General features: G+C 46.5%; 1 protein-coding gene across 1 annotated transcript in view; it reads right to left on the reverse strand.

Annotated features, from left to right (window-relative positions):
• Positions 1–3,396: 3,396 nt before the first annotated feature.
• PAG1 (phosphoprotein membrane anchor with glycosphingolipid microdomains 1) overlaps positions 3,397–16,364 on the reverse strand; it is a 99,207-nt gene continuing 86,239 nt past the window's right edge. The window contains exons 7-8 of the mRNA XM_081116658.1: positions 14,779–14,838; positions 3,397–11,120 (exon numbers count right to left, since the gene is read on the reverse strand). Of these exons, the coding sequence (XP_080972784.1) occupies positions 10,752–11,120; positions 14,779–14,838 (429 nt within the window). The 3' untranslated portion in view covers positions 3,397–10,751. The remainder of the gene's footprint in view (positions 11,121–14,778; positions 14,839–16,364) is intronic.

The raw sequence follows: 16,364 nt of genomic DNA on the forward strand, positions 1-16,364 counted from the left end.
ACCCTGGCTCCAGGAGTGGAGAATGGGATTTCACAGTGTCTTCACGTGGGGACATTGGCAGGTGACAGTGTCAAGAGAACATCCTGGGGGTGGGTGCCTGCAGTCCCTCCAAGATGCGTAGTGTCCAGTTCTGACTGTCACCATCAGCAGCATCTGTTACCTTCCCGAGTGCTCCTTGGGAGTGGTTGCGAAGGAAATTGGAAAGATGGGGTGTGGGCCATGGTTGGACAGGAATGAGAATGTTGCAGGAGCTAAGAGACAGCGAGACGGTGGTTTAAGGGGCAGGAGCCATGCTCTCTTGCTCCTTGGAAACCCCGGGCAACCTTGGACTTTCCACTCTATGTGGCAGGGTTTGGTTTGAATTTCAGAGGATGCCTGACCTTAGCTGAGACCCACGAGTGTGAGGGGACGTGTGGTTTAGGAAGCGTGTTAAGGCAGGGCCCGGCTGCTGTGCTCCAGGGTGCAGGGGACCCACAGGTGCTAAGGGAGAGGGTATTTGTAACAAGACGTAGAAGGTCAGCAAGTGGAAGACACTGGGGACAATTGAAAGTCACTGGATCCAAGTAGATACAAAAAAGAAAGAAGTGAGAAGCATCCGAGGATTAAAGACCATTTAGAAAAATACTCTCAAAAGACTAACAATAATCGTGCCGGATCACAGTACGATTCAAAGATCTCTGAACCGAAAACACTTCATTTTTAAAAGCTTCCCAGTACTTAATGAGAATGAGTAGAGGAGAGAGTAGGGAAAATGTTTTTTGTGGGAAAAATTATTTTTACCTCAATTTCAAAAATTAGCATTGGGTGCTGCTGGCCTGGCCAGTTTAATTCTGGTGCGTTCTTCCTTACTGCCAGCTGCTGGCTGCTCTCCACGTCCCTGCGTGTCCACCCACGACAGTGCCTTGACTACGCTCGCCCATTCCCTGGGTGGTGGCATCTGTCACCCAGTGTTTTCTGGGGTCATAACATACTGTGCCCCTTATTCATCAGGCTGGGGTTAATGCAAACTAGGTTAGTGGGTGAGAACTTGGATCTTTTGGCCAACCCTTTACACACAAGGAGCCACTGATTGGCTCATGTCAGGTTAATCATGTTTCCGTGGAAACTCCATAGCTTTCCAATTTATTATCATTGGAGTTTACATCTCCCTCCCTTCCTCACTCATGCCACGATATTACCTAATATCTTGCTCCAAGAAGCTCGCCCCCCACCCAAGTTTTACAGGCTGCATCAGGTCATTCAGGCCTTCCCTGACCCCCAACGTAAAAGATGCCATGTCTTACCTCTCCCTCAACAAACCAAGGCATTCTCTATTTCATCACCATTTTATTTACTTTATTCCACCTCATTTATTTACTCATCACATGATCTGGGGCTTGTTTGGGTAACCATTTCTTTTCTTTCCCTACTCGAATGTGAGGGATTCTTGCCTGTTTGGTGGGCTGCTATGTCCCCTTAGTCTGCACTAGTTACTAGGAAATAGTAGGTACATAATAATTACTTCATTGGGTAGTCAGTCCATTTCTCTGACTTGCTTTCTGAGAAGGATAATTCTGGTGACAGTATGAAAGGCAGCAGAGAGAGAGTTAGGATGGGGACGGGCTGGACAAAGGCAAGAATGACAGAGACAGAGAAGCCCCGAGGCCCAGCAGGCTGCCCCGTGTTGATTCACGTCTCCTTGAGCAGGAAGAGCTGGGTTTTCCCAGCTTGGAGTCTTGGTGTTGGCTGCATCCCACGCCTGAGTGCTCTTTCTCTGGCTTACCCTTTTGGTCTCACCTTAACTGCGATCTGTTCACAGGGCCTTTCTGGAAAGCAGATCTCCAGAGACAGTACAACCAGCAGGGTCCTGAGGTGCTGACGCTGAACACCCTGAGCATTTCAAGGTCAGCACTGTGGCCATTAAGATGTGAGCTCCAACCAGGCAGGAGCCTGCCTTTTCAGCACCTGGCACATAGTAAGTGCTCAGTAAATATTTATGGACTGAATCAATAAATCGTTTTCCTGCGGTTTCTTTTGTTTTCCCATTAACTTGCTTTTCTAGTTTGATGTTGCAGTTGTATATTGTTTTCTTCTGGACGTGAGCATTTAAAGCTGTTTATTTGGAATGACTTGTGTTTTAACAGACAACGCTGCCAGGTGCTGATGCTGTTTATCTACACGTCAGACACTTCCTTTCCTCCTCCCCCTGCTTTTTGGGCTGGTTTAACTTGGAGGACATCTCTGCCATGGGACTCTGCCATCGATTCAGAAATTCAGTCACAGAGAGGCTCTGGGTAGGGGAAGAGCTCGGCATAAAATCCTGCGGGTTTATCTACACTAGTCACTAGTCCAAGACAGGCTCATAAGACTGGATGATGAACGGGTCAGAGGGTGAGAATGCAGTTCCGATCAGACGTCTATTTAGAGCTTGCTGTGGGGCAGGAAACTGGTTTATGCCATGGGGGACACTTCAAAGCTAAATCATGCCCCCGGGGGGAATGGGGCCACCAGGGAATTGGAGTTCCACTCCAGAGCAAGGACATCGGGTCATACAGATGGCGGAACCATGGAAACAGATGTGACGCTGCTGGACAGTTGGCTTTGGAGCACCTGTGGTTCAGGCTTGAGATTTTAGGAATTGTGAGGGTGACAGCAAATAATTCAGAATGGCAACGTTAAAGGAGCGGAAAGATTGTGAATCATTAAAAAAATAAAAGCAATCATAGTGCAGATTGTATTCACGGAGGGAGGACGGTGCACCAGCCAACCGCTTTCTTCCCTAACAGTGACACGAAGGGCGAGGATGTCTGGCCCACCTTAGCTGGGGTCTCAGAGTCCTCCGCCCCCGTAAGGAGCGCGTGTTAAATACCCACCTAGTCCCAGCATTGCGAAGGCTGCGCCAGCCCACAGGCGACACAACTTCAACCTCCTGGGTAGCCAGGTGGGGAAGCTGGTCCTCGACCCGGGATTCAGGGCAGACTCTTCGCTCAGGGCCTCTGCGCACTGCATGGACATGGGGCCAACAGCTCCGGGACGGGACAGGAAGCTCTGCCCACATGGCGACAAAGGAAGCAGGGGCTTGAAGCCAAGATGCCATTTGCCTGGAGGTCCTGAAACAACCTGGTCGGGTTCTGTACTGTTATCCCCCCCTTCCTGTGTGGACACAGGGCACAGAGAAGCCCAGCGGGGTCCTCCATGTCCTCATGGAGCTGGGACTCCAGCTCAGCACTTTTCTGCAGAGTTTGGGGGTGCAGCCACCACACCCCCCGGCCCGGCCATCGGTCACATCCTCCTACCTGTCATGGTGGTGAGCTGGTGGCTAAAATCCTGAACCCGGGTTATACACTAAAAGCATGTAAATGAGCCATTCTTCATCTCCCCAAACACCAAATGAATTTTAACAAGCTTTTTATATAAAACTGACTTTTATTACAATTAAAAAAGAACAAGACAATTTGATAAGTGCCTTTAATTATAACGTACCTGCTATTTACATGTAATTATACTTTATACATAGCTTGAATATGGTCCATTACATGTAAACGGTAAGATATTAGAAGTTAAACTCCAGCCTTTGGGGAACATTCAGAATAAAAATACTATGGGCAGAAACACAGGAAACAACCATTTCAGTCGGTAGGTACCATTATTGGTGGAATGATCAAGGCCTGGCCAAGAGGAGAGTTGTAAATATGCATCGAATTGAAACTTACTCTTAACATGACAGTATTGCTATTGTTTAAGCCCTAAACATCATACTGGGATCATTAAAAACAATACTGCATCAATTTATGTAGCACCATCCTCCCAGAGTTCAAAGCATTGGTATTTCTCTATATTATTTCATTTGTCCCCATAACATCCCTATGAGGTAGGCACTGGTTGGTATCATTATCTCCACTTTGTAGATGGAGAAACTGAGGCACAGAGAAGTTAATTCATTTGTTCAAGGTCACACAGTAAAGTCAATACTGGAACAGGGACTATAGAGCCATGAGTTTGTCTACAAAACCAATGCTTTTCTTTAAATTATCCCCTCTGAGAATTTACTTTTCCAATAAATAAAAACACGTGCATTTTTTTCTCCCATAAAAATTGTTGAAATACTATTGGCAAGAAACACACACTCTGGGGTAGTTGTTGACTGATGCTACACTCTTCTAGAAAGAGTTGATGGAAGTCTTTTGTTGGGTTTATTTTTCCGTTAGGAGGAGTATGTTTTCCCAATTAAAACAAAGTTAGAAGTCTTTAAATGAAACATTTGAAAGGATGTGTCTAGTGACCTACAAATTATAGTTTTATTAGCCATATTATGCTATCCACAAACCAGGTTAATTCCTGAGTTTATAAAGAAGAAAATATGGAAACAATAACTTAAGACTTTGAGATAGCCTTTCTCATCTATACCTACTTACAGCTTGCTCCTTAAGAGACTCAGAGTGGTGATAATGCATTTTCCAGACACATAAACACACAGGGCAGAAAGCCTTGCTCACATCACTTAGTTCAGATTTTACTTCTGATCCCTGCCTGAACCCAGAAGCAAGTATGTGGTTGGTACTCTGAAAAATAAAAAATAAAAAATAAAGAAATTGAAAAATAGTGTCAAACAGACTCTCTCAAATGCTTGTTGATGTGAACATAAAATTCAGCTTCCCTGACATTTTCTCCGCTTCTCCCTAAGCGACCAGCACTGTGCTGTCTCTCCCAGGACACTCAGAGCTCTGTGGAGCAGCCCCAGGAATTTGCTTTCTGGTACAGCTCCTGGAAGCACAAGAGAAGCCTGTGTGAAAATATACATTGAAAAAAGGTAAGCAAGCTCATGGGGTGGGTCCTGAACATCGTGCAGGTTCATTTATGGGTTTCACATTAAAAATACATTAAAAACTTGTCAAAGGAATGTTTGAAATCTCTTACAGACAGGCTCATGCCTTTGGTGTCAGTCTCCTGGGTTAGGGAAGGTCACTGCTATCAGGGGAGCCTCTCCTACCTCAATGGGGACCTCAAGTTAAAAAAATTCTCTTTGAGCTTAAGAAAGGACAAGGGAAGTTTGTTTTAAACTCATGGTTTCCAACTTGTTGAGTTAAAACAAACAAACAAAAGCAGACATTGCAACCAGACAGTTCTGGAGTGCCCCAGGGGAACAGGCTGGTCTCTCTTTTCACTTTAATTGTCCTATTAAGGGTGACAAATTGGTATATTGGGTGGGCTTTTAAAAATTAAATGTATAAAGAGAATGAGCAGTTATCTGTTCTGTTAATTTGGAAAAAAATTACACTCTAGGATATCCATTCAAATAATTAAGTATGGAGTTAAGTTCACTTAGAGTGAACTTCAAATGACAACACTAAACTATCAAAACTAATGGTGGCAGATCCTTAGTGTCCAGACCCTCAGCACAGTGTCCCTATCCACCTGGCCTAGGCCTCACAGGGGCTGGTTTCTCACTCCATCAGCATTTGCCTAGAAATGGCCAGGTAACTCCAGTTCGATGCTGGGACACTCGTTTCCTCGGGACCTGGGAGAGCAGCTCCAGCTGGGTGGAGCTAACATAACTCATACGAAGTATGTCCCAGGGGAAGGGGGGCAATAGCTCCCTGGCTAAAACATCTTACACTCAGTTTGTTTTATAAATGATTACTTCTTACCAGAAAGGGTTTTTCCCCTTAAAATAACCAGCATCCTACTTTATGGGAACCTACTGGCCTGCTGTCACAAATATCTACCTTCACTGGGACCCTGGGAGACACGGGGCTGTTTGAGTAGGCAGCACAATTTATTAAAAGTTCTCATGAGAGATGCGGACAAGCGTGTACCTGGTCCAGCAAAGCTCACGACAAAGACCCCTGAGCATCTGCTCCCCCGGGAGGATCTGTGGCTTTACCTGGGCAGCCCGCCGGGCAGAAAACCATCCTGGGAACAGCAGAGGGGCTGGGGTGGGGAAAAGGCCCAGGGTCGTGCTGCGCAGAGTGACAGGAGGTGACCTGTGCAGGAGGAGCCCAGGGGAGGCTGGATGAAAGGGTGCCTTCCTGCCCACAATCTTTAAACTGGAGTCAGGGAGGGCAAAATTATAAGCCGAGGAAGCCAATCTGAGATATTTTTGGACTAAAACTAAGGTTTTAAAATTCCCAATGTTGAAAACAACTGTCCCACTCATTTGTGAGTTAGATTTGACCACGACAGACACCTTGTGAGACACTGAGTCAAAATGGCAGCCAGTGTCACGAATTATTTTTGAGTAAGAGGAGTACTTTGAAGCCGATCAGGACTGCCTAACGGACAATAAGTCACTTTTTGGGAAACTATTTTTATGAGGAAAAAAATGCATGAACAATGAAATGCGAATTCCTATTTGTTTAGCTGTATTTCAAATTTCCCCTGGACACATGAGGCATGTCAATACAACACAATTATTTAAAGGTAACAACATTACAACATTTACTGTTGTAACTTTAACATATAGAGAAGTCTGAGGAATAACAATTAACAGCCTTTAAAATCCATTACACGGGTGATCTGAGTCACCTAGAGCCCAATACATTTTTAAAAATACCCATAGTATACAAGCGGAGAGCAAAGAAAAATCTAACCTAACTGCATTAAGATAAATGATTACCAAATTGAATGCTTAGAAAAAATTGCCTTTTTAACAAAAATTGCATTTCTCATTTCATCTGGCATGAAGAGGAATCTGAACTACCGTTTCTTAGTTAAATGAAAGAACTGGAAAACCAATGAAATGCTTTATAAATATTACAGACTGGATGTAAACAAACTTCAAATGAGCACTTAAGAGCCTTCTCTCCTGGACCATGATTTTGTTTAATTTACTTCGGTAATTCGGATGATGACTCTCATTTATCATGGTTCCTGGGCTGATCTCTTTAAGTGAAACACTTTCTAAGTGTGTACACCTTGTCTATGCCACAGTCAGAAACAATGCATGGAAGAAAAGATACAACACAGAGCAAGAAACTACTGCCACAGGCCCAGGCATTTCGATTCCATTGAGAACAAAGCCGCATTTAACATCACAGACACACGTTCCAATTTTCACATCAGTCACTTATTAACAGTACACATTACACGTTAACTTTGCCCAGTTACACAGCACAATGAGCCTGTCAAGACTTCCAGGAAACTACTATCAGTACCTACTGGGCTTCGGGCCGCCGAGGCAAAGCTGGCCGGGCACCAGAAATCAGCGCTCGCAGGGGCCTGGCATCGCCAGATCCCACGGAGTCACCTTAGAACAAGGAGCACTGACAACTGTCGCTGACTCATTTACAAAGTCCAGTGCAGTCTTGCACCGAAGCTCTGAGATTAGGGGCCGGGTCATCAGCTCAGAGCAATCACTTTACACGTCAGACCCGGCCGCTGCCTGCGGATTCTGTGGTTTCTGAAGACAGTGCAAGACAGCGGCCCCACGGGAGAGCGGGCTCTGCTTCTACCTGGTGGGGCCACCTGGCTGCGACCACATCCTGGCTCACGCGGCTCCTGGAGCTCTTGGCCAAATATCTTCTCCATCACCTGTCTGAGTCACGTGGATAATCAAACTATTGAAAACACCACTGCTGTTCAGCTAAAAGAATTATGGACACAATTTAAAATCTGAATTTATTCATTAGAAAAATTAAAGGAGAGCAACTTGGGAAGATTTTCCTATAATCACCAAACGGAAACTATTGGAGAATTGTTGTTTCTGTTCTGCTTTTCTGATGATAGTCTTCACACTGGTAAAATAAACATTCAAAATACATCATAGCATAATAGGATGTGTCCTAATAAAGCACCAGAACACATACGTATATGTGTGTGTGTGTGTGTGTGTGTGTGTGTGTGTGTGTGTGTGTGTATGCACACATAGTTTGTTACTGGTTAAAGTTAGTAAATGCTCTAATTAGAAAAATGAAAATCCAATGTGAGAAAGAGATAGTGACATGTTGAAGTTTATTTCTTTGTGTTGACTACCTATTGCTAATTAGCTCTCAATTTGAACTCTTGGATTTTGAGGGCAAATAAATCAGTAGTTTGCTTTTCCCCACAAAGGACAGCAGCACCTTCAAAAGCTTTACTGAACTGACGGTGAAATTCAGTGCAGGGCAGGAAACAAATCCATGAGGAAAACACCTACAAAAATGACTTTCTCAAATTTAAAATTTCTTCAAACATTTCACATGAAACAGGTCATACGTTCCTGCTGACTGTATTTGAGAAATAGTAAAAGCAGCAGAAAAAATTCTTGTAAATGTTAAAAATATCTGAACAAAGACATAGATCCTGTTTTTAGGCAAGGTAAGTTTATTTATGAAATCCTGAACTATAAGGTCAAAACAGTGATGACGCATCAGTAAACAGCCTGCGATCGGGTGCCGGTGGTCTACAGAACAGCCATCTCCTGACCTGCGCCCCTGCCCGCCTCAGACCCTCACCCCTCTTTCGGCCTGTACGGGAGGATTCACAGCTCCTTTACAGGACATCACAGCTCTTTCCATCCCAGCCATTCTTAGCACTGGATCTCGAATCTGGAGGGAGATGCCAGTGCATCTTTTCTGGTTACATTGCACAGCCTATATTTCAACACTTCTGGGGGAAACTCTGTTAATAAAATTTCAAGGGGATAGGACTATTTTTAAAGAGCCTCTCTCTCTCGAAATGGTTTTACACCTTAGAGATGGTACCCACTTCCCTGGCAACAAATAAGAAATACAATAAACTTTGGGGCGGTCAAGTGCTCATTAAGGATGTGACTTCTGCCCGCACAGGGCCAGGTGGGCCGCGTGGTTATCACCATGCACAACAGGAACCCCATGACACAGACACTGTTGAGTCAAACTCATTAATATTAAGCAGCGAAAACACCAGGCAAAACAGGGCCTATGCAGGACGTTAATTCAGAGGCGAGGGTCTTGCAGCGCCCCGATAAACTCCCTGATCTAAGGGCGTTCTGCTGCGACCTTCTAATCAATGGTGAGCGTCCTCACGTACACGGAGTCTTGATGCGAGAGACCAGGCTGCTTGAAAAATAATGACAACAACCAGTTCGCCCCGGCAGAGCTCACTTTACAATTTCAGAAACGTATTTCAGAGCAGTGGCCAGCCAGCAGCCAGCAGCTAGCAGCTGGTCCTCACAATTTTCAAATGCTTCCCCCTCCCAATGGCATTCTTTGTCATAACGAGTGACAGCAGCAAGCCGATGCGATCTGCAAAGTCAGAGGTCTCACGGTGGCGTGGAATAATCACCTGTCTCTCTGTTTCCCCCCGAACAGGGAGGAATGCTCCCTCTCTGTAGCCCGCGCTGCACAACAGCACTTCAAAGGGTTCCTTTTAGATTAAAAAGTGAACAAGTCCCTAAAGTTGGCCTCTTAAAATCTAAAGAGATGATTAAATCTAAACCAGGCTGATCTCTCAATCTGAGTTACTACAAACACTGATTTTTGTCAAAAAAAGGGGGGGGTGGATACCAATAGACCATTTAGATTTGCAAGTACTGGACTACAGAGTTCCTCACCGTCTTCTTCAAAATGGAACCAAACCTTCGTGGAGGTAATAACTCAGTCACCCTTAGTCACATCCTGTTCTTCTTTCCATTTTTACCATTTCAAAATTTTCAATATTTCCCATCACAGACCACTGGCAATGACCATTTATGGTTATTCCACTGACTTCTGCAAGAGCTAGATGATTTTGACCAGGAGCTCCAAGTACCATTTGTAAAGTCTGAGTCTTTAAAAGCTTTCAATGTTTTAAACACTTGGTTAGAAAAACGATAATGACTAGTAACCACCTAGCTTATGTGCTTTATGGTGTCTTTTCAAAGTGAGAGTATAAATCATTGTACATAAAATCAAAATAGTTAATATACATTTTTTTCTGGCACTTTCTAGAAATTAGGCGTTAAACATAAAACATCTTATAAATTTATATAACAAAAATAAATGTTTACATTTTAACCCCAGCGAGATTACCTTAGGGTAGCGGCTAATTTAAGGGCCCCTGCTGCTGGTGCGGCCGCACAGATCGCCAGAAACGCTGGTATCCAGTCCAGGCCCTTCAGGCGCGGTCACGGGCCATCCAGCCGCGTTTCGGGGAATGGGCTCCGGGCTCGAACACGTGTAGAGGTACCACAGTGTTCACCCAAATACTGCAAAGGCTCTGATGTTTCAAATACTGGGGGGAGGGGGAACGTTTTGGCTAGAAAAATAAAATAAAGCATCTAAAAATGACTTCAAGTCCTTTGGGAGAAGCTGCTGACGTGGAGTGCCCGGATCCGAAGGCATGAAGACCCAAGACCCTGGCAGGCGTCCCCAGGAGACGACGGGCGACCTGACGGTAGCAGCGACCATGGTGGTTTCTTACCATCCGACAACACCTACGTTGAAGGCAAAGGCCAAGCCCTGGGGGTGAATTTCCTTGGAAGGAACCAGCAGAGATGGGGAGATTTCTAGGGGAACAGAGCTGACAGCCACAAGGCAGGAAAGAAGGAAACCTGGCTCTTCTGAATGCAGTCTTTAGACGGGGACAGCCTGAGACCTGTCCAGAGGCCACGGGGACGTGGGGGCCTGGGCTAGGGTGTGGCAGAGCCCACCGGGTGGGGCGCCCTGGGTGCAGCCAGGTGTGCACCTTCCTGTTCCCAAAGCTGAGCAACCGTCCCAGCATCTTCACTGCCCTCAGCCGCCGAGGCAGCCTGTGACGTGGAAGGGACAGCGCTCCTTGTCTTCTTGTCCCCAGACAGCTGGTCCTAGGCTGGGGGTGGGCTGTCCTCGGGGCTGCTAGAGCCTGGTGATGTCTCTGCATTGCTGCATGTCCCCGATGCTCTCGTAGTCATTCTCCTTTGGGGAGGGGCCGTGGTAGCCGTTGGTCCCCGGGATGGCCTTTCCGTCCTCTCTGCTCAGAGCCTGGATGGCCTCGTAGTCGGGCTCGGGCTCCTCCCGGGGTCTCCCTGCCGGTGCCAGCACACTGAAGCTGCTGGGAGTCTTCTCGAAGTCTTTAACAGTCGCATAGAGGTCGTTACAGGAGGACGGGGACCTCCGGGCAGCTCCTGGGGTGGAGGTGTCGCTGGACTCTGGCACTTTAAGCGACTGTCCTGATTTATTTGCAGACTGTCCAGGTTTATTTACAGATGAATACATGGCCGAGATCTAGAAAACAAAGGGACAATCAAATAACTGGATACAATTGACATGCCACATATGTGAGTTTAAGGTGCACAACATGAAGATCTGATTCACATCCGTGCTGTGAAATGATTACCACAATGAGGCTAGTGAGTACCTACATTGCCGTGGTACCAGTTTTTGGGTGTGGTGGTAACATTTAAGCTCTATTCTCTGAACAATCTTGAGTATATAATACGGAGCAGTATTGTTAACTCTAGCCCCATGCTGAACACAAGCTCCCCAGAACTTGTTCATCTTATAGTTGGAAGTTTGCACCCCTTGACCAGCATTCCCCATCCCCCCTCCAACTCCCCCGCATCAGCCCCTGGCCACTACCAGTCTACTCTCTATTTCTATGAGATCAGCTTTGTAAAATTAATTAATTAGTTATTTTAATCCTCACTTGAGGACATATTTTTATTGATTTTAGAGAGAGAGGGAGGGGCAGAGAGAGAAACATCGATGTGAGAGAGAAACATCAATCAGTTGCCTCCCATAGGTGCCCCGACTGGGGATCAAACCCACAACCTAGGTATGTGACCCGACCAGGAATCGAACCTGAAAACTTTTGATGGACAGGGTGATGCTTCAACCACCTGAGCCACCTGGCCAGGACTCAGCTTTTTTTAAGATTTCACATATACTTGGGAACATAAAGTCTTTCCCGCTCTGGCTAGTTTTACTTGGCTTAATGCCCTCAAGGTCACAATGGGCAGGACTTCCTTCTTTTTATGGGTAAATAATATTCCACTGTGTGTGTATATTTAAATACTTTACACATACATTTTACGTATCTATAAAATCACATTTGTCCATCGATAGACACTGAGGTTGCTTCCAAGTCTTGGCTGTGTGCATAGTACTGTGAGGAGCAGGCTGTTTTCCAAGCTACTCAGTGTCACTAACATACCCCATATAGTCTCTAATATCTCAAGGGATTTAATTTTCATTGGTGATGAGAGAGTAGTTGTGCAGATTAAGAGGTTGTCTGGGGTATTATTTTATTGTTAGAAATCATGGTTGGAAATAAGTAAACATCTCCTTCATTACGTGTACTTGTGTTGGCCACAGTGGCTGATTTATCCAAACACCCAGGAAATAAATGAACATACTCCCTGACAGATGCTCGGCTTTGCACGTGCGGGGAGCTTTCCCTGCTTCCGCAGCGCCCACATGCTGTGGCTGACGTTCCAGCTGGCCCCGCAGGCTTCCTGCGACCTGCCTGCCGTGTGCTGGCTGGTCATTTGCATGAGGACGGCTGGCCAAGGCCGGTGGCTCACTGCTGCCAGGCCTTGATAACCCAAAGGTTTAGGCACAGGAATAATCTTGGGCAAAGTCTGGCCGAGGTGATCTGACCGTTCTGATGACTGCTCATTTAACAATCTCACCTTAGAGGTTTTAATGGAAAAATGACTCTCAGAAGGAAGACATAATTTCTTTGAATTTAGGAAGAATAAAAAAAAACCGTCTTCTTTTCAAGGTGAAGTACAAACATATGGAACTTTTTATCCCAAAAGTAGTGCAAGCCAGAATGTGGACAGATTATAAAGGGGTAAAGCGTGGATGCAGTGATGAAGGAGCCAGCCATGCTCACCTCCAGGGGTCACCTGGGAGGACAGACACACCTGTACCTGGGTAGTAAAGGTGGGAGCTAGCCCCTCGCCACTGGTTCTGTTCCTCTCCTGAAGTTCCTTCCCCATGGAAGAAATACTCTTTCTAAAAGAATTACAGGCTCTTCCATTAGCTTGCAACTTAATATTATCTCTGGGCGTGAGCCTAATGGGCAGAGGGTGTCGTCATAAATTTTCTTATGTTTCTCACCTCTCCTAATGCTCCTTTTGAATATTCCTTCTGTGACTGTTGTTTCTGTTTTGTACACAGGTTTCTCTTCAAGCCCTTAGCTTTGAGTTTTTTCTCTTTAAAATTTTAGTGTTGCAATTTTTCTCTGTAACACCTTTCATTTTTATTACTCAGTCTGTAAATTGTTATGCTCTCATAAACTACTCTCTTCCTAGTTCCCATTTCTCTGCTTTTGACAGTCAGCTCTCTCCCCGTCATTCTGTTAAACTGGGCAATGGTACTTCAGACTCAGGTCTCAGTTTGTCTGGACTAACATTACACAAATACAGAAATACATGATTTCCACGTTTATTTTTCTTAAATCTTCTTCCTCAAATGAATATATATGAGTCACAGTTCTTTATTTAATGTTAAAAATTCATTAGTATACCTAGGTCCTATTTTCAAAAGCCACAAACAAATGTAAGATAAGAAGAAAAATAATTAAAAATTTTACATGGTCTTGGTTTATTTTACATAAGATTTGTTGCCAGGTCTCTTATACATTCTATTTTCTTGTCCCCAAAGGGGGTGGCTATGGCAGTGTGGAAAACGCTGGAGGGAGGCCAGGGAGCCACCTCGGGCCAGGCGGGAGGGCGCTGTGGGATGGAGACAGGGACGCACGAGAGAAACTGTTTGGGGGTGGAATTGAGGGACTTGGCTATTGGCTGCATCTGAGGACGGTGAGGGAAATGGGGTGTCAGGATGACCCCCAGGTTGTGGCTTGTGCGACCATGCGGCTAGATGGCAGGTGCATTCCTGGGGGGACCCCTGGAGGGTGGGCGACGTCACCCTTGGCAAGTACTTCCACGTTTCGGTCCTTCACTCAGAGCCCCATGCAGGAGGTGCTGCGCCTGCATATGTCACCACTTCTGCACAGACAGACTTACTGTGTGTGCTGGGGGTTCCAGACAGCAGCGACTTGCAGCCAGGTCAGTGAAGGCACCGAGCTCTCTGTCTGAGCCTCGCTCAACATAACAACACACGTGATGGCTTTGACAATGTTCATGCTCCCCTGAAGTTTAACCAGAGGTTTCTCAGCCCCGTTGCTGGGAGAGCCTGCAATCTGCTCTTGTTGGCCGTATGTCTGGCCCAGCCCAGCCTGGACCTGCACATCCTGAAGCTCCCTGCTCTCGCCTCCAGCATCCCTCACTGAGATGGGCTGCCTCAGTCTCCCCAGCTAGGTCAAATTCCCTGCACCCCCACCCCGTTCCAATTTCCTGTATTTTCCAGCCCACAATGACCTTCCTCCTCACGGGGACTTTGACCAAACTCTCATAATCTAAATTCCCCTCCCTTCCCCAGCCCTTCCCTCCCGTCCTCTCTCGATTGTCCTGGTCCCTCTTTCCCACTTGGTTTCCGTTACTTAGCCGACCTGTCTGTCCATCCTGTCTGCCAGTCACTCCATCTGAGCTATTATGGAGCCAGCATCCGAACCCTGAGCTCCAGACAGGCTCCAGAGGGCATCTCAGCTTCTCAGACAAGGGGTCAGTGATGGTGCGTGTATGCAAGGAGGGGCGCTCTGGTCTGATTACAGGGCTTTCTGGTGATTAAAAAAAGCCATAAGACCTCCCCCTGGCCTGTGGCTCCATTGGTTGGGCGTCATCCTCCGGGCACCAGGAGATCGCCGGTTCGATTCCCGGTCAGGGCACACGTCTGGGTTGTGGGCTCCATTCCCGGTGGGGGGCGTGCAGGAGGCAGCCGATCGATGTTCCACTTTCACATCAATGCTTCTCTCTCCCTCTCTCTTCTTCTCTCTCTAAAAACCAATAAACTATTTCTTAAAAGCTACAGAACTCACCTCTTCTTCTGTGAGAGTCGGGTCTTCCTCGCGGGACTTGTACGACAGGGAACTAAATCTCTGTTAGGAAACAGAAACCGAGGGAAGGCGGTGTGAAGCCAATACCCCAACTTCCTTCTGTGCGTGTGTTCACGCATCTATCTAGACGAATGTTTCAGGTGCCTTTTAGGAAATACATGATTTTCTACCATGAACGTATGTAAAGCGCCAAAGGAATAAACTCATAAAAGCCTCATGTGCGATGTGTTTGGATGCCCAGCAGTAGTACCTTTCTTCCAATTTTGTATTTAAAGCTGTCGGTACAAATAAGCCAGACTACTGTTTCAGTTCCTAATTGTCACTGAAGGATCGGTAATAAAAAAACAACCCATTGTGCTTCTTTATGGAATGCTTGGATTTTGCCTTTCTACAGTTTTCGAGAGTGATCAAAAAGTTCTCCGGGCACCAGGAAACTTCTCACAGCTAATGGAGAGGTCAGCTCGTGTTCTGTGGCCCGTTCCCTGCCTCGTTTCCCAGGGGTTCTGGCTCCTGGCTCACCGATTCTCCCTCTAACACGGCTCCTGCAGAAATCAAATTCTCCCTGATTTCAACAAAGATGAGTCCTTTCAAACCCAGCGCTTTAGTCCCCTGACCCTCCCGCACTGCTCTCCTCCACCCGACCCGCTGCTCAGCCCCTGGCCGCAGCCCGGGCCTTCGGGTGCCCCACTCCACAGCCCACCCCGCCCCACCACCCCAGCTCCTCACAACCCCCTTCAGGCCAGCACTCGGTGCTCAAGCTCACTCCTCCCAGGACCCAGTTCCAACAGCCCCTTTTCCAATGCCTGCTTCTCCAGGCTGTCTTTCCGTCCTGCTGTATGGAGCTTGGACGCCAGAGTCCGCCTCACAGTGAAACTGCAAATGCTCAGCGCCCTCCCTGGTCAGGTGAACACAGCCTCATGGATGAAAGCTCCAACCGCGTTAGGCAGCACGAACTCCACATTCGATTATTCTCTTTGGTTGGATGAAGGGCAAAAAATTAGACTACGCTTTTGTATTTTATGACTATGCTCACTTTCGTCGGTGCTCCCCACAGCTGATTTCGTGGACAACATGAAAAGCTGAAACGCTGCAAAGAATGACTTACTTGCCGTAACCTATATAATCACAGCCAGGGCTCACCTCTGACCATGAACTCTGGACAGCTTCAGAGGCCCGTTACTGACTGACTGACCCCTACATGGCCTTCCTACCAAAACCTTGCTTTTTTTAATGTAGAAAATAAAAATTAGATTAGTCAACTAAAGAAGACTGAGCCAAGTGAAATCCCAGGAAACGGGGGCAGCTGGAGATGAGAATTTCAAGCTACTGTGGCTCACACATCAAGTTGTCAGACACACAAAGGGTGGGGGGGGGGTCATAGTGCATTTTAGAGCCTTGTTTATCTAACCTGGAGGCACAGGGTATTGCCGGACCTTGTCACAAGGTAAAATCTCTTACTTGATTTTTATCAAAATGTAAAGTTAATCGGGCACACCAGTGGCACCTGTGAGTTGGTTTCCTCGTGCATGCTCTTGCTTTGATGTCGGGGATCTGGAGACGACAGAGGT

This window comes from Miniopterus schreibersii (genome assembly GCF_964146895.1).
Source record: "Miniopterus schreibersii genome assembly, chromosome: 17".
Lineage (NCBI taxonomy): Eukaryota > Metazoa > Chordata > Mammalia > Chiroptera > Miniopteridae > Miniopterus > Miniopterus schreibersii.